Source organism: Kogia breviceps, chromosome 5 (assembly GCF_026419965.1).
Source record: "Kogia breviceps isolate mKogBre1 chromosome 5, mKogBre1 haplotype 1, whole genome shotgun sequence".
Classification (NCBI taxonomy): domain Eukaryota; kingdom Metazoa; phylum Chordata; class Mammalia; order Artiodactyla; family Physeteridae; genus Kogia; species Kogia breviceps.
In genome coordinates this window covers 119,440,898-119,460,195 of record NC_081314.1, presented here as the reverse complement: position 1 = coordinate 119,460,195, position 19,298 = coordinate 119,440,898, and the positions used below count along the sequence as shown (strand labels likewise).

The 19,298-nt window shown below is 34.5% G+C and overlaps 1 protein-coding gene across 19 annotated transcripts in view; it reads left to right on the top strand.

Annotated features, from left to right (window-relative positions):
• The window catches only part of ROBO2 (roundabout guidance receptor 2), a 1,699,370-nt gene that overhangs the window by 1,525,687 nt on the left and 154,385 nt on the right, over nucleotides 1–19,298 (top strand). For all 19 annotated transcript variants that reach the window (XM_067034916.1, XM_067034909.1, XM_067034903.1 and 16 more), the window contains 3 exons: nucleotides 271–428; nucleotides 3,299–3,419; nucleotides 13,979–14,117. In XM_067034916.1, coding sequence (XP_066891017.1) covers nucleotides 271–428; nucleotides 3,299–3,419; nucleotides 13,979–14,117 — 418 coding nt within the window. The remainder of the gene's footprint in view (nucleotides 1–270; nucleotides 429–3,298; nucleotides 3,420–13,978; nucleotides 14,118–19,298) is intronic.

Genomic DNA, 19,298 nt, shown 5'->3' with positions numbered 1-19,298 from the left:
GAATGTGTCTTATCTTATTTTCTTTAGGCTTATCTCATTTTAAACTCAGATTTTATAGCAAAGGTTCATAATCATAGAATTAATCATTTCCCTGCTGATGAGCGCTTAGATTGGCTCTAAAATATTTTAAGATGGGCGTGGTTCTGTTCTCAGTAAATACCAGTGAATTTTACTAGAACAAAGTAAGTTAAGACTTGAAGTTACCTTTTGCAAGAGAAAGCTAAAGTTACTGTCATTGAGTTTTCTTTTACTCTGATTGTTTTTCTTCAGTGTTACGAGATGACTTCCGGCAAAATCCCACAGATGTTGTAGTGGCAGCCGGAGAGCCTGCAATCCTGGAGTGCCAACCTCCCCGGGGACACCCAGAACCCACCATCTACTGGAAAAAAGATAAAATTCGAATTGATGACAAGGAAGAAAGAATAAGTGTGAGTTAAACTAAAGTGGACCCCTAGAGAGATTGAATATCAAGCCTTAAAATGGATGTATTTTATTATTTTATTTATATTATTTATAATATTTTATTTATATTATTTATTATTTCTTGTTAATAAAGTTGTAGAACTGTATTTGAGTGCTAATTACTATTTACACTGTATTGAAAGGCCTGAAAAAAGATAACCAAAATAAAAACTTTGCAATGAGGCTTCAAAGAGTCAAATATTATATAAATCAAGTGTATATGATATATTAATAACTGGACCAATCTGAATATGTAGATATATCTTTGCAGTAGAATACTGATGTCGAAGCTCTTTTTAAGATCTCCAAATGAGTCTGTTGATCATGCAGTGCATAAGTGTCAAAGTGTAAATGATGGCCATAAAACTGTATTAACTAGAACATTTCATACTACTTTCAAAATTATAAGAGGAAATAATTTGAGGTGATGAATATTTCAAGCTCTTTTCCAGTTTTTCCAATGTAATATTTATAACTAAAATATTATATGAGAATTCATTTCAAAGTTTAAGAGATAAGAAAGTAAAATCAATGTAAAAATAACTGCCCGGTTTTGCAGTTTAGCCCTTGTAGAAAAATAGTCTGGTTTTCAAGGGAAATGGATGATCAGGTTAATCAGTCAATTAATATTCAAAATGGAACACCCAGAAAATGGTAAAAAGGTAGAGAAATGGCATATAGTTATTTTATTTTTTCAGAGGATCCATTCAACATGTGTATGTGAAGTTTGTGAGAGCAGTCCATTGCAATAGTATCTACTATGCTATACTATTATATACTATATATATATAGTAGCATATACTATATATATAGTATATAGTGTATATATACTATATTATATACTATATATATATAGTATATACTATATACTACTATACTAGTATAGTATCTACTATACTATACTACTATGCTTCAACCTTCTGACATGGTTCTTGGTATAATTTTTATACTCAGTACAATAACTGAGAATTAATATATTTTATTTAAAATAATGTCTCAACAAAACAAATATACCATTTCTATCAAAAAGTCCATATTTTCTGGGTGTCTATTCTCTTTAAAAATATCTTATAAATGAGGTTTTATTCTTATGTGTACATTGTGATTACATCATAACACAGAACGAGAGAGGCCATGCAAAAGATCACAACATATTCCATATGATTCTGGCTTGAACTGTTGACACTGTGAGGATCTACAGTGAAAGATAATTTGGTTCCCAATGGTCTGTGCTTGGGTACCAAACTTATGAAAATGTGCTTCTGTTCAAGATTTTCTTTTTCATGTTTGTAATCATTTAGCTTTTGCTTTGTAACAAATCACCCCGAAATACCATGATTTATAATAACCATTGCATTTACACTATGATTCTGTGGGTAAGCTAACAGTTCTTTGCTCTGGGCTAGCTTGGTTGATCTTTGCTAGGCTTTCTCATGCTTCTGTGGCTTGTTGAAACGTGTGCTGGCAGCTGGGATGATCTAGGATAACTTTACTCACATGGCCATTGACTGTGTCTCAGTTGGCCATCTTGGTTCTTCTCCTCACGGCCTCTCATTTTCCAGCAGGCTAGCTTGGGCTGGTTCTCATACTGGTCTCAGGGTTCCAACTGCAGCAAGAGAAGGCAAGTCCCTATATATGAGTGCCTTTCTTCTGGTGAAATGTTGCTTTAGTTCCACTGATCAAATCAAATCAAACCATATTGTCACACTCAGCTTCGACGGAAGGAAAAATCGCCTCCGTGGTTTAAACCTATCATTTATTACGCTCTACTGCATACAGTTGAGAATAGGTTGACTATGTTTTCTTCCTAAGTAAAAAAAAAAAAATGTTGAAAATCGCTTTCTATGACATGGCTAGTTTTAGAGCCTGAATAAGTCTGATGAAAACGTACCTACTTGAGTTTTGTCTGCCTATGAAATTAAAATTAAAGGAGGAAACCAGCATATTCTTATCTCATATCTCTTTAAGAACACTCAGTCGTTGTAAAGTTAAGATTGTTGAACTAGATAAATAATTTAAAATTGGAAAAGAAGCTATATGTTGATGGTTCACTTCTGAAAACCTTATTCTGCTTTAATGTACCCTTTAACTAATAGATATTTTAACATTATTACATTTGTTTATTCAAACAAAAATGCTTCTCATTTAAGAAACATTTAGGGACCACATATTAGAACCCAGTGGTTTGTACCAAGTCATACTCATCATTCAAAAAAAAAATTATTTGTTTTTATTCAACCTGACCTCCTCTTCAAAAATTATCTCATAAATACAGTTAAGACGAGGCAAAGATAATTTTAATACTAACAGTTGAAATGTAAACTCCATGAAAGCAGAGATTTTTACTATTTGGTTGACTATTGAATCTCAAAGGCCTAGAACACCACCCAGCCCATAGAGGTACTCAACAAAGACTCACTGAAATCTTCTGAATCAATTAGATTTCATTCTATTATCCAAAGCAGATATCTAGTACTTCGTTCTGATGACAAATGTCAATAGAAATTCATTCAACAGAATCTCAGAGTGAAGACCAACCACTGTGGTTTAATGGGGGCAGTCACAAGATTCAAAATAGGACCAGGCAAGAGAAAGGAAGACTTCCTTAAAGAAGCATTCTCTAAAAAGGGAATATGGAGGCTTACATTGAGGGTGAATTTAAGAGAAGAAAGTACACATGCAGATGCCAAAATAGTGGGAGAGTTTTGTGTCTTAGACACTCAGCTATTTCTTTTAGAGAAAAAAAATGTGCTTAAATATTTAAAATTATTTATTAGTGACCTTTCTTTCTCTGTTTCTTTTCCTTTCCATTTTCTTTTTTTTTCAATTTTAACAGATCCGTGGTGGAAAACTAATGATCTCCAATACCAGGAAAAGTGATGCAGGGATGTATACCTGTGTTGGCACCAATATGGTGGGAGAAAGAGACAGTGATCCAGCAGAGCTGACTGTCTTTGGTAAAATTCTCTTTTAAATGATAAATTGCTATTTACTACCTACTTTTCCTTTTCCTTTAAATATTTTTGCTAATACCAAACACCAGTCCATACAGGGACAGTTATTTATGACTTGTGGTGAGCTCAATAGACTAGAATTGTCTTGTTTTCTGGTTCTGTCTTTCAGATGAAATCTTTGATGTGAAGAAAATTAAACTTTTGAAACATTAATTTACCTACTTTATTCATATATATTTATAGGATTTTGCCTTTCATCAGGATGTAAAAAACTGTCCTTTCTCAAAATCTATTTGAGAGATTATATACATTTAAAGTTTATCACTCATTCCATTGTGATGCATTTATCAAGTATTTATTATGTGCATGACACAGGGTAAGGTTTTTAAAAATTAGAGAGTGCAGTGTATAGCCATTTCACTTGTTTTCTAATTTAAAAAATTTCAGATTGAGCTATTTGCAGTTTTACCTCATGATAAAAAGACTAGCTTACTAGTTATACACACACAATCAAAATTAGAAAAAAATTGATCAACTATTTTGCTATAATATTCATGTTTCTTAAACTTAAAAACCAAACGACTCTAGCTGGAGTAATTCAATTAGTTAGTGAAAATGTGATTAGATCTGTATCACAGAAATAGTGGAGAAAGCATTAGGAAGGAGAAAATTGGAGGTAGTAAAGATGGCCAATTAAATGAAAGTAAGGAAAATGCTACAGGGCAGCTGTGGAAAATTGAAAGAGAAATACAGTGGCAGAAAATAGGGGAAAATGGGGATCCTAAAGATGCTGGAAAATGAAACATTCCTTTAGATGACATTGAAGTCCCATTCAAGTATCTGTATGGAAATATATATGTATACACACAAACGCACTCACAAACACATACAAATATGTATATACATACACATATATAGATGCATGTGTATATCTCTCTCTATATATATATATTTGAATAAAAGAGTCACTATTGCAGATACTATGATTTCTTTTTTAAATGCAAGAGATAATTGTGAATTTCAAATTACTTTTTTGTGTGTGCCAGTAAAATAATCTTCTGAATCTGTGCATGGTATGATAAGATCCTATGTCATTACTTCAGAACACACTGAGGTAGCATCAGAATCTGGCATACATCCCTAAAGAAACTTCTTTTGCAGTTTGGGATGTGCCACCCGTGGTATAATGGGATCCCATGCTGCGATGCAAAAAAGAGCCATATTATGATTTCCATTACATTTAGAGTGTTAGGTGTGCTTTATGAATATGTACTAGAGTGCAGGCCTCTCTTTTCAATTGCTCTGAGTATCAGGTAATCTCTGGTAATACTCCTTGTGGATACTAAGCAGCTTGAAGTCCCAAATGACAAAACCAGGATCCCATAATTCATTAAAGGAATTGAACAGTAAAAATAAAACTGTTCAAAGTATGAATGTAAATTTCTGTCCTACAGAGCGCTCAGACAATATCAGTTTGCCCTTACATTTCATGCAGTTATCTATCTATAAGAGTCTCAAAATGTGCTTCACTCCATAATGAATAAAATACAGTTTTGCCTGCTAAGATATGAAATTAGCGGTCACTGAACATTAGCATTGAAAACCCACAAGTACAGCTATTCTATTTAAAGAAACAATCATCTCTGTTCTTCTGTAGCTACCACCAGCTTTGGAACAGAAAAATGTTTCATTACGGCAGTATATATTGCCTTCAGAAGAAAATTGAAAGGGTTTAGTGTTACTACCCAAGCAATTAGACTTACCAAATGTGACTTGTGTTATGAAATAGTCACCCTGCTTTCTCTAAAAACATGATGAGACCTACAGGATATCCCTAAATATGTCAGGAGTTACAGGGGGGACTTCTAAATTATTTTGAAAGTAGCTATAAACCAAAAAGATTGAATTTGTCTACAGGCAGTTCTTCTGGAACAATTGATTTAGGAAGGTGAGAAACGTTTATCTCATGGTGTAAACTAGTCAGAACTGACCTAAGTATAATACTAAGTTGAGGGAAAAACTAAAATTCCATAATTGATAAGAAAACAGCATCCGAACCTAGAAATAAAACATAAAAAGAGTAGTGATGGTCTAAATCAAGACTGTGACAAGTATTGCATGGGAAAGACTCCCTCCTGTACTTTGATTCCCCAATTCTTAGAGAAAATAAAATAACTAGTGTGCTATGTATAATGAGGCCTTCTTTAGTTTATTTTGATGCTCTATATCCAGAAAATGTTTTCTAGTAAACCTATCTGTATTTCATCGTAATAATTCATAGAATTTAGATATTCTATCTCTGATGGGAGGTTTATAAATGTAAAACTGGTTAGTGACAGTTTACCTCTCCTCTCTCAATTCTATTTTCATGTAGTAACAATTCTGCCTTTAAAACTCTGGCTACTATGACAACTCTGTACTCTTCCAGCTTTTAAATGGAAGTTTTTAAATGTCCTTTGCAACTCCATCTTTAAGATATATAATACAAAAAAAGTAACTGATGATATTTAATTGTTCAAAAATATGATTCACTTATAATGCCAAGGAAACCAATGAAAAAGATAAAGGGTCTTTACCAATACAATAGCCATTTGCAAGTATTTTGACTCTTTAATAAGTGGGATTGGACTTAGAAGTGTTTTAGTTTGAAAATTACAAATTATCCTTTAAAAATTTGTGCTTTAGAAAAAGTCTTAATCAGTGTGACTTAATTTTCAAAATGTTACTCTGCCATACTCTGAATCATTTATGCTGTTTGTTCTTCTTTAATATTTGCTGACCATAAAGTAACATCCTAGTTAAGTGGCAGTACCAAATCTAAAAATTAGAAGTAGGCATCACAGTGTAGAAGGACACTAAAATCTATGGTCTAGATATCTTCATAAAGAATACTTCGTAGCAATTTACATATGTTAATTAAATTCTAGAGATCCTGAAGACAGAGAAACTAGAGTTGAAGTACATAATTAAATTTCCAGTTATGGGTAGGTTTGGGATACATTTTATCTAGAATTTAACTATCATTAAAAAGCAACTAAAAATAAGAATTTTTTCCTAATGATTTTTAAATGTTTATAAAAGTGATACACGAAAAAAGATTTTCTATGTTACATTTCTAATAGACATTAGAAGTATTGCAAAACTTATGATGAAATACAGAAAGAGCTTGCAACCTCCCCTCCTCCCAACACATACACACACACACACATTTCTCATCTCTGAACATTCCTGTAAGCCTGTTTTATCTTTTTCTTCTGGGATTTATTTCCATATTTCTATGTGCTTATTCTGCAGTTTTATACATTTTAACTTCTTATTTTGGAAGATGATGATTTGGCCCACTTATACTCCCTTCCCCAACTTCTCACCTATACTTTCCCTTCTTTTTGTCTTTTCCCTTCTTTGTCTTTTCAGTATATTGACTATAGAAACATTGATTATATTAATATTTAGAATTTAAGTTATTAAAACCTTGTAAATATTGACTGTGAGCTAAGTGTTATGCTATTATAATAGCATTACTTTTCTGACACTATATTTGGTCTTCTTTGAATTAATAATAAATCCATTTTTCCTTTTACTTATGTTTATCTATGCCTGTCATGGATTCTTCTTGAAATCTTCAACAGAAGGTTTAACATTCTCTAAATTCTATTTAGCTATTAAGTCTGCTCTTGCTACAGCCATCCTGGAGGTGTCAGACTTCTGCCCAGTCCAACCAGGCTGGATTCTATTTAGATCTACCCCAGAAACTTCATTTTGATATTCATCTTCCCTTTCCTCTGATGCTGGATTCCCTGTTTCCTGTATCCTGTATTTTTTTTTTTTCTTGTTTAACTCCTATATTCAGAACAGTGTTTCTCTCCTGATTTCTCCTTGACTAGAGCCTAGAGCACATTCCAGACCAAACTATCTTTATTCAGTCCAAAACTTAGTGGATACTTTGGCTGGTTATAGAATTCAAGTTTAAAAAAATATTTTTGCTCGAAATATTAAGGTCGCCACTTCAATATCATTTTGCTTCCATCGTTACTGTTGAGGAGTACTGTTGATCCCTATGCGATCATTTTCCTTTTTTTAATCTTTCCAAACTTCACTTACTACCTTCTCTTTATCCCATGGTTCTGAAATGTTTCAATACCATGTCTCATTTTGGCACTTTTTTTCTTTTACTGGTTGGACACTTACTGAGAAATCTCAATCTAAAAATGCTCTATTCAAACAAGTCAATGAAATATACTGTCCATTTTTTCTATTCCATTTCTCTGTCAAGCATAAATTCATTAATGAGATGTTAAATCTTCTAGATCTTTCTTTTCTTGAAATATTCCTTATTTATAGCATCTTGTTCTTATTTCATGGATGTTTTAACTTACCTTGCATCTCAGGATTTTAACAATATTCTTTTTTTTTTTAATAAAATTTTCTCATGATGCAATCCTCCTTTTCTTCTAAGTTCCTTTCCGTGCCCTCTTACCTTCATTGTTCTGTCTTTTACACTGGAGGCTTTCTTCAAATGACTATTTTCTTCGGGATGAGGAGAGAAGTTGGGTCTGGTTATATTGATATTCACTTATTGAGTGAGAGATAATAGTTGATGGCCTGAGTGTAGTTGAGATACTGTGAGACAAAGCTATGAGGGAAGAAATCTCAGAACCAAACCTTAGGAAATATATGTGTGTTATTGATAACTTGTGGCCTTCATTTAAGAATTTAAAACATAAGGTGTTATTAAAATCAAGGTGATTGTTAAGAGCAATTTAGTTCTTTTAAATAATATTAACTTGCAAACTTTAAAACAGCAAAATATTTCCAATTTGTTCACTTATTTAATAAATATCTTTTGAACACCTACTATGTGCCAGGCTCTGAGTGTTTAAATAGAGTAGGGAAATGAATAGACAGGTCCCCTCCTTTCAGTATGACCCTCATATCATATCAGCAATAACACGAAACTTTGCCTCTAAAGCATGGTGAGAAAGGCATTCTTTTCCCTCTGAGAATATTTACCTATGTTTGCTTTTGCTTCATAGGATGGTTTCTCTCAGACAAAGAAAATTCTTGGCAAGAAGAGAAATTAGTGCAGCAAGGATTTATTTAATCACAGTCAGGCAGACTGATCATTATCATCCAGTCCATATTGGAAGGGCACAGTAATTCACATTCAATGGCTATCATAACTCCCTGCCCCTCACACATACCCATTTAAAAAAGGAGACATACTAGGACTAGCCATCTGACTTTCCAGTTTAATAGACACTACTGGGTGGCAGATCCTTCTGGGTCAACTGAAGTTAAGATAAGATTTACAAGCAGTAGTTAAGTCCCATGTGCTTTTACTGCCTAGCTTTGGTCTTAGAGGACTTAAAGGACTCTACCTATATAATTATTGCCATAATGCTACTTTTATAATGTCAAGCAAAGTTTATTTTTAAATTGTTAAGGTTGTCCTAGTAATAGTTGTCACAGCACAGCCTTTGCCAATTTTACAGCCATAGTCAATGACTGAATACAGTTGAAAGAAATTTGTTCTCTGGACACTTAATTTCCTTCATTGTAGCATGTAAGTAAGAAAGTTGAGAGATATTATGCAACCACATTTCAGATTTATGGTTTTGGGGTTGAACTGAATATTTTGCTTTCTGTGTATTATTGACATAACCACAAGGAGACTTGGCATTTGATTTTATTACAGTTGCATACAAAGCTGGATTTTCCACAATGCCAGTTGGTGGGAACTAAATTTACCTGGCTACTTGAGACCTGTACTTTACATAGTACCACACTGCCAAAGAACACTGCTATCTCAAGAGAGATTAACCTTAGAAGCAAACTATGCAGGTGATTCAAATCCAATTAATCTCACAATTAAAAAAATGTTAATTGCATTGGCAAAGACATTGCCTCTGATCACACTATGGCTATATAATTAAGGATCAGGCCATTCAGAGGGACTCTAATCTCATTGATAAACCTTCAGCAAATAGCCCTTGAGATTTCTACCCATGTTTCAATGTGTGATCAGCCATAAGGTAACAACATAGAAAAATCAGTGACCTTATTTTGACATGCCTTAAAATTTGGTTTGCTTGTTAGTCAGTAGTTCAAGATGTTTCATGTATATTTATTGTAGTGGTCCAGAGCTTCATGGAGTACAAACTTCACGGGGCATTAATGGGTATTGAATGTGGTCAGTTATCGACTTGCTGGATGCTTCTCTTGTCATCTTACTTTCTAATCCTTCTAACTACATTATTTGCAGATGATTTTGACACAAAACAATAAACCCCAAGATAATTCCTTGTAATTTTTGTAATTTGCATCTGAAAGGGGTGTGGTTTTGTGTTTGGCTATGGTAGCACTAGCCCCTGCAAAGGCAAAGCATTTAAAAGTACATTTCTGCCTGTATAACTTATTTAGTCTTTAATACTCATATTTTTGATTCTCAGATTTTCTGGAAATAAAGTCCAGTTAAGTAAACTGAAAATAATTCCTACCAAAAAAAGTCTTTCCATCTAAATAAATGTTAAGCAAACCTACAGTTTTTAACATACTGTTCTTTTTGTGGGCTATTAAAATTACAAAGTAGAAGATGAACTTAATGTAATTAGCAGAAAACAACTGAAATAATGAATAACACAATTTAGAGATAATTGCCGCAACAGGTGCTATGGAAGTTCTCAGAACAATTTTTTAAAAGTTGTGACCAAATCCCACTGAATTGGTAAATTTCAATGTTACTTTGTTGGAAGGCACAACCTCAGGTACGTTCAGGTATAAAACCCTTTCTGATGTGCCATGTATATGCAAATGACTTTCTTCTGGGTTATTCTTTGCATTGTCCATTTTTTTTTATCAATTGAATTGCATTTTCCACCATAAACCAATGTTAGGCTTCCAAAAATTCTATACCACATAGTCTCCTGTGGTTATCTAGTTGCTAGGCAACTAAACTCTGCTTGAGGGCAGAAGAGAATAGACAAAGTTCCTTGCAAAGTTCTCCACCTCTACTGAGTTCATCAGAACAGCAGCAGGGAACGCCATAACTTTCTTCCTTCTTGAAATTGTAAATCAGGTGCTTCCACATGTCTTCATACAAAACAGTGGGACTTAGAACAGGTTGATAACCAAAAAAATCCTCAAGGAACCTAATGGTGTACTCTGAACAAAGAGACAATTTTAGTTTTGTGGCAACTCTTTCAAAGTTTGCTCTTTGAATTAATTATACTCATATGCTGCAATTTTGTGACTGGTGGCATGTTAAAGGAAACATACAATAACTTTGCCTGAAGATATTCATGTGTATTTTAGTGGAACTAATCTATATACTCTTATGCAATTTACTTCGTAGTCAGCATCATGCCATGAAAATTTTCCATGTTAGAGAGATAGATACAGAGATAGCGTTAACATCCCAAGGTATGATTTTGCCACAATTTATCCTAAAATCCCAGATTTTCCAATACTGCCAGCATTGCTGCAATGATCCTATGTTGTTCTTATCTTTTGTCGCAGTTTTCAATGGTCGAAGTTATTGTTCTGTATTATTTGTATTGTGGAGTGTCTGCAAGTAATGACTATTTTGGTTCTTCTCCAATACTCACCCTTTCCTTCTTTTTCTCACTGATTATTAATGTCAGCATGTCCATTTTGTTCCTGATTGTATTAGGCATGACTTTAGTACATTACTTTTAAAGAATATTTTTTTTTCATTTAGTTCCTGATAAAATATCTTCATTATACTTAAGAAGTTTCTTGTGATTCCTTCTTTATTTAGAACTTTTTTAATCCAACAGGTTCTCTATGTCTATAGATGTAATCATATTTATTTTCTCCTCTCTATAATGTAAGTAGCCTCCTTTACCATATTAATTAAGGAAGCATTTGACTTCAAGTAACAGGAGGCTAACAATGGCTTAAGTGTAAGGGGTCCATTTTTTTCATATCTACCATATCTGCAGTGAAAGGATTGACACAGTCACATACCCTATCCATACCTTACCTGCCACTTTGTTCCAGTTTGCCAAATGGAAATTTGAGAATCTTTCTCGACTTTCCTTCCACATCTGATTGATCACCCACTTCTGGTATCTCTTCATTCTGTTCCCTCTTCCATATCCCTAGAACCACTGTGTCAGTTCTAAGCTGAAATAATTTCTTACAATAACCGTTTGACCTAATTCACTGCTTCATATTCTCTTCTAATTCATTTTTCGCAGATCTGCCAACACGATCGTTTTCATATGCTTATTAAAAATGGTGCTTCCTTAGTTAAAATCTTTCAACATCTCTCTATCACCTTTAGGGTAGAGCTCACATTCCTTGACATGGTATAGAAGGCCCATCATTGTCTCACCATTTACCAACTAACTAGTTTCATCTCTCACCACTTTTCTGATGAAACCAAGCTGCTGGCTCTTCACCAGCTAACCAAGCTCGAAACCTGGCATAGGAGAAGCTGCATTAACATGTGCTGAATGAATGAGTGGATGAGGGAAAGACTTCTCATAGCTTACTCATCCATATGCCAAGTTTTAGGACAATTCCCCCTTTAAAATCTGAGAGAGCAGGAGGGGTAGCTTGACAGACGATTTCTCATTCATTAGTGATATCAGCAGTGGCTTGGATTTCTTTTAATATTGGGTTACTGCAGCTTTTGGACGAGCTGGATGAATATCCCTAAGTGATAGCAAAGAAGAAATCAATCCTGCTTTCTGTGCTAATGGCTCATCTTTTTCTGTTGATATTCCAAACACTCATAAGAAGATACTGATCCTATTGCCTATATACTGCCAAAAACAGTAGCTCAACATGAACTCAGCAGGCACTAAAATAGTTGTTTGGAGCACACAGTGTCCAGTGGTCAAAGGATAACACTAAGTAATTCTATCCAACTTGCAGATTTGTCCTGTGGTCAAAGGGGCACACTTAGCTGCTAATTGTTTCTGACCCCCTAAAATCTTTTGAAGCAAACTTTTCCCTCTAGTCTATAGGGATTATTTCTAAATCCTGCATTTTAAAACCTCTCCATGATAAAGTCCATGAGCCTCATTTTACGGCTTGAGGTTTGGGGGCCCCAGTGTACAGATACTTGAGCATGTGCAGGTCTGTCTGTGTGTAAAGAAAATTTTGGTCCCTATTGTCAGCTGCCCTGTGGACAGATGCAGTTGTCTTCCTTCTGAATACCAATGATGGTTGACGTTATTGCAGTAAAATATGCTTTTGTAGCTTACACATTTGTTTCATAAATATGGGTCTTTATTTAGTCAGTAAAATCATATACTTCCAGTCTATACTCAGCATATGTTATTTGATGTGATTTATTTTCCTTAAAGATTTCTTGCTAAATATGTTTCAGTTTTTGTGCCACTGTATTCACATTCTTAAATTGGGTTTGAAACTAAAGTTCTAAGTGACTAAATATGGCCATATGGCCATAAATTGTGTCAACTCCCTATGGATTTCATTTTTCTTTTCCTTGACTTCTCTTCCTACTTCAATAAGTAGCAATATTGGACTTGCCTATGATTGAGAGACATGGGCTAATAAAAATTTAAATGGTGATTTTTCCTGTATCAGAATCAGATCATTATAAAAAAGAGAGGAAACTAGACAAGAAATTGAAGTGTTTACAGATATGTAAAACTACAGTTTGTTTTATACTTCTCTTCAGTAGTAAGATTCGTATGAACAGGAATTTATTTTTTCCAGGCTTTATTTAGAAGAGTGTTAGAATGTAGATTAATGGTGCTAGGTACAGATTAACAACAAAAGACTAAAGGACAGAAACACTAAAACAGAATACTAGAGAAATAAACAAACAGAAAAGTTAAGTAAATAAAAACGGGCAAGTATCTGGAACACTTAGGAGAAGATAATTAGAAATAACCTTAGAAAAGTTTGTGACAGTAAATAGTTTACAATAATTAATAATGATACTGTTTTTTATTTAAGAAAAATTAGATTGACAGATTTTTTAAAAATTTAAGACACACAAAAAAATCATATATGAAGTGAAAATATTCATGGAAGTATTGGGTCCTTATCAACTGAATAGCCTTAGTGAGAAAATTTAGATAATACTCATCTTGAGAGCACAAAGTTTTTAGTTTTCTCTAGCATTCTTGATGGAATATTAATATTTCTTTCCTTTTTGATATTTTCCATTAGTTTCAACTTTCAGTTTTCCCACTCTGAGTCATTTTAATGGATTAAGATAATCATCTCTTTCCTTGTTTCTTTGGAATTCATTGTTCAGGTTTTTTTATGACAAGTTCCGCATGATTTAGCTCAGAAATTCACAGAAGAATCAATTTAATATTTTCCAACAGATTGTATGGATTTATATGCAAACCATAGTTATTTATGTGTTCCAAAAATATTTTATCTTATACAGTTACGTTGGATCTGTAAGGCCTTATCAAGGCATAGTTGAGCTATAAAATTAGGTACCTATGTACCAAAAATAAACCACATATTTTCTAGGCTTTTTTTCATAATGCACTTGAAGTATGCACAACATTCATTTTATTTTACTGTTTTTTTTTTTTTTTTTCCCTAAGAACGACCCGCATTTCTCAGGAGGCCAATTAACCAGGTGGTGCTGGAGGAAGAAGCTGTAGAGTTTCGTTGTCAGGTCCAAGGAGATCCTCAACCAACTGTGCGGTGGAAAAAGGACGACGCAGACTTGCCAAGAGGAAGGTAAGAACATCATATGGATGGAAAATTGTTAGATAACCATTGAATAATTATAAAAGAAAAAGACAGCCCCCATTGTACCACCAAACACTCATATCTTGGTATGTTATTTTCACACATGATTTTTATATATGAAAGCCAGATATCTGCTGTTTTATATACTGAAGTCCTCCAGGCTTTTGATGTCACTCTTTCATTGAATTTTCACATAAATGCCTGACCCTCCACTCCAAGTATTCCTAAAGGCACTCTCTTTCTCCTGGCCCCATCTAGGCCTGCCATTCTGTTCCTGCTGAATTTCTAATGACCCACCTACCCCAAATGCCCCCTTCAGCTACTGCTCTGTTGCCATGGCTACTGAGTGTAGCAAACTGTAGGATCTGCAATGAACATGGATCTCATTCAATACAATAAGGAAAAGGCACATTGTTATCCACATAGGGAATTTTTCACTTAAGGACTTCCTGTCACTTTCTCACTTGCCATCTCTTCATGGAGATCTTCTCTTCCAACTCTTTTCCATTCTTATCACCAAACCCAAAACCCAATCTCTCAGCTCTTTAGGGTAATTCCAGATATGCTTATCATCTTTTATAAAAATAAAACTAAAACTTTTTTATAGTCAAAATTCTCCCAGGACCTTGCCTTTTATGATCAAATAAATCATTCAAGTATTTTTTTTTTTCTATGTAACAAGCATATTTAGCTATAAGATTTCTTTTGACTTCATCCTAGTCCTACCTTCTGAAACTACAGCCATCACACCTACTACAATCAGGGTCTGCCAAAAATTTCACATCCTGCTTTTTTTGCTAATTTTCTTTCCTAAAAAAGAAATTAGGTTTCATTCAACTTACTGAAAGTAAACATGCTTTCACAGAAATCAAATTGAGTTTTTTTGTGCTTTCACTGGCACTGCTATCGATTCTTTCCTGAATTTATACATTCATTTCAAAATCTCATTTTTACATATCCCTAGGTCTCTGATACTATACTTTCTAAAGTCACATCATCAACAGCACTGGCTTCAAATGGACCAAACATTTTTAATAGTGACAGGTTCTTTGCAATCTATAGGAAAGAGACAAGTGAAAATTTTACTTTGCTTAGCTTTTTGGCATAAATGGTAGAGAAAGTTGACTATGTTTCTTTTCTCACTTTGCTGTCAGACACCTAGTTTTAAAGCATGTTATTAGGAGAGGTTAGTGAATGTGAGCCTCCTCAAACTTTCTCAGTGGAGAAGCAGGTTGAAAAGCAAGTAGAGGTGATGGAATTGAGGTATTGGAGTCCATCTTCTGTATATACTCAATAACTTGCCACAAATTTGAGGGCACTTCATGTATAATTTGAAAATGTTGATGTAAGACTAAGAGATTAATTATACTGTAAAATTAGTGTAGACAAAGATTAATTTTCAATTAGAAATAAATAGCCTGTCCATAAAAAAATCTTTCATTTTGGGATAATTTTGGATTTACAGAAAGTTACAGAGATAGTACAGAGAATTTCCATATGTCCTATACCTGGTTTCCCCTATTGTTAACATCTTACACAAATATGAAAGCTTTGTAACTCATAATAGACAAATGCTGATACATGATAATTAAAGTTTATATGTTATTCTGATTTCACCAGTCTTCCTTTTTCTCCAGGATCCTACCTGGGGTATTTTAGTTGGATATTATAGGATATTGCATTAAGTTGTTATGTTTTCCCAGTCTCCTCTATTCTATGACAGGTTCTCAGTCTTTCCTTGTTTTTATGACCTTGACAAGTCTAAGACTGTTCTGGACAGGTATCCTAAGAATGTTCCCCAAACTTGGGACTGTCTAGTGTTTTCTCATGATTAGACTGGCTTTCTGGGACTTCAGGAAGAAAGTCATGGAGAGTGCCCTTTTTGTCACATGATTATCAGGGGTTACATGATATTCACATTACATCCCTGGTGATACTGATATTTTTAATCATTAAATAGGATCCTGTTGACAAAAGTTGAGAAAATAGAAAGTGGCAAGGGTGTATTACATTTTAATGCATCTATGTCTTTGAATTAAGGTAAAATACAACTTAAGCCCAGTTTGATTTGTTCCCAGATTGCTCTAGGTGTTAGGTCGTTAAATCTGACAGCTTTGTTTGCCACAATATTCTCCAACTCTTGCCATATTCATTTGCTTCCGAGCTCAAATAATACATACAAATCAAACAACGGCATTAAAACTGTCAATTTAGAATGGCTGATATAAAGGCCTCTGAAGATGAAGTTGAGATTTTTTGAATCATACCTCTACCAACTTTCCTTAAAACATTTCGTAAGTTTTTCCTCTTTATTCTTCTGTTACTGGCATGATATGACTACACTGCTTTGTGTGACCAGCTAAATATTTTTAAAATATTAGGCAAATGGGAATGCTGTGTAAGCTTTAAACTGTATGTTAGAAAGGCTTAAAGCAAGGATCAGTGCAATGTAGAAATTGAGGTCAGTACTTTTATCATGATAGAAGCCATGTACTTTTTCTTGAAATCTCAATCTTTAAATGGTATTTCAAAGAAGCTTATTCACTCTTAGATTTGTATGCATTAGCATAAGCTTCACGTATGCATAATGAGGGGGAAGGAGACCTTTTTGCTTGGTGAGGAATAACGGTAATGACTTAACCAACCATAGCCTAAATCAACAACATTGATTCTATTACATTATTTAGGTCTCAGACTAGGGAGATGGCCATTGTTCTTGTGTAAGCGATTGTGTGCAGTGGTGTGGAGGATGACATTTCTTTGGCTTAACATTTAATGCAATTTGAATAAGGTTTGTATAGTGGCTCATGCTTAACACATTTATAGTAAAGCTTTGTAGGGCAGCTGCATAGCCTGTAATTACTACGTAAGTAATATGTGACTATTTTTCTTTTGGAGACAAGAAAAGCTTTTCAATTCAAGTTTAAATTTATGAAATGCTGTGATAGCTATTTAAACTTTCAACACAGAAGAAGATATCTGTGCCAACCTTTCAGTAACTAGAGATGAATTAAAGAAGTACTTTTTCTTCACTGTGAAAACAGTTTTTAAGTAGTACCCATATACCTCTTTCTTTGATTTATCCCTAAATTTCTGACTTTTCTCAGTAACTGTCGTTAATGAAATTACAACTTAACCATTGGTGAGTTTTAATAAAGAGTGTGTGTGTGTGTGTGTGTGTGTGTGTGTGTGTGTGTGTGTGTGTGTGTGTGTGTGTGTGTGTGTGTGGGTGGGTGTGTGTGTGGTACGCGGGCCTCTCAGCGCTGCGGCCTCTCCCGTTGCGGAGCACAGCCTCCGGACGCGCAGGCCTAGCGGCCATGGCTCATGGGCCCAGCCGCTCTGCGGCATGCGGGATCTTCCCGGACCAGGGCACGAACCCGTGTCCCCTTCATCGGCAGGCGGATTCTCAACCACTGCGCCACCAGGGAAGCCCCAAAGACATTTTTTGATTAGATAAATATTTCGGTGAGGTTGGTAAATAGCAATCCCAAGTCTAACAATAACCCTGATGCCCAACCAGGGAAAAGTTTTTTATTTAGACATTTTCCATGTAAAAAAGGGACAAAATAGGAAGGAGCCTTCATTTTATGTATGCTACTGTTAAAATGTTAATTGCTTGTGTGAGGGCAAGTTCATGTGCCCAACACACAGCAAGGCCAAACAAACCTACGTGTCCCAGTTTGGAGCAGAGAAAGGTTTATTGCAGGGCCATGCAAGGAGAGGAGTGGATCATGCTCTAAAAACCCCCAAGGTCCCCCGATGGGTTTTGGCAAAGCATTTTTAAAAGCCGGGTGAGGGAGGGGGTCGCAGGGTTTGTGATCAGCTCATGCACAATTCTCTGACTGGCTGATGGTGAGATAACAGGTCGATGTCACAGGGATTAACATTATCAGTCCTCGGCTCCTGGAGGCCTGGGCCTATGTGCTCATGGTCATCTAGTAGTTAACATCGTCCAGTTGGTGGGGGGTTTTCACATCTCCAAAACAGCTCAGGAAATGTGCATCAGGTACTGTTATCTAGGTACTTCAGAGAGGAACTAAAGCAGAGGATATGGGGGAGAGCTTGTCATGAGAAGGCCTCATAGGATCCTGCTTGAAACAGGATCCATTTGCAGAAACATCTTACAATACTACTGTTTCACAATTGAAGATTTCAGGAAGAGAAAGGTCACTGCTTTTTTTGTGATTGTGCCAGGTATCAATATCTTTTTCTCCAGAGAGTCTCAATACATATGTGCTCAAATAAATGCACAACGACTCATTTATTAGGGATAAGAATTTTACACACCACTGTGAAAATAAAGTGGGTAGGGAGAACAAAATGAGGAGATAAGGGAAAGACATTTTGTAGTTCATAATGATTATGTGTTTTAAGAAAACTGTTTTCTCAAGGCATAATTGAAATTGTAGAAGAAACACTTTAAGGTTTACCTATGTTTATTAAGTGCCTATTGTATTTATTAAGTGCCATGGATAGTCGGTGAAAAAGACGTCACTTTAAGCAAGGTAAGTATGCTGTTATTGATTATTTTTTATTTTATGTTGATCAAATTGAGTGATGTAGGAAAGTATTCACATACTGAATACATTAATGAAAGTTAAAACTGAAGTAATTCTAGTGTCTTGCTTGGGTGCTACATGTTTTTTTTCTCAGGCAAACCTAGAGCTTTTTGCTAATTAGTACTTTTCACAAAGTGTTTCATGTGATAGAAATTGCTAGTAGTTATAATAACTGAGGCAATGTTCCATCATAGCATAGGGATGTTGTATATTTTGTAACGAAAAAAGTATATATATGCTGAAGCTTTATGAAAAATAGCATGTACTAATATAAAAGAAACAGAATACAACCAAAAGACATAACGATGTCTTTTGACAACCAAAGACATAACAATAAAATTGAAATTTACCAATGCTACAATATTCTGTTAATTTAATATTTGTGAGGAGAATAAAAATATCTCTTCTCAGAATTTGGGTAGGAAGTGGTATGATTAATTCAACTACGTTTTCTTATCTGGGTTTGTACAGTTTGCATTTCAGATAATTATTAGCAATCTTTTAAAGGACTATAAACAGGAAATTTAACATCTTGCATCAATCATATATCAGTATACCACCATTAGTGACTTCCAAGATATTTTTTATTTCATTTTTATTTATTTTCTAA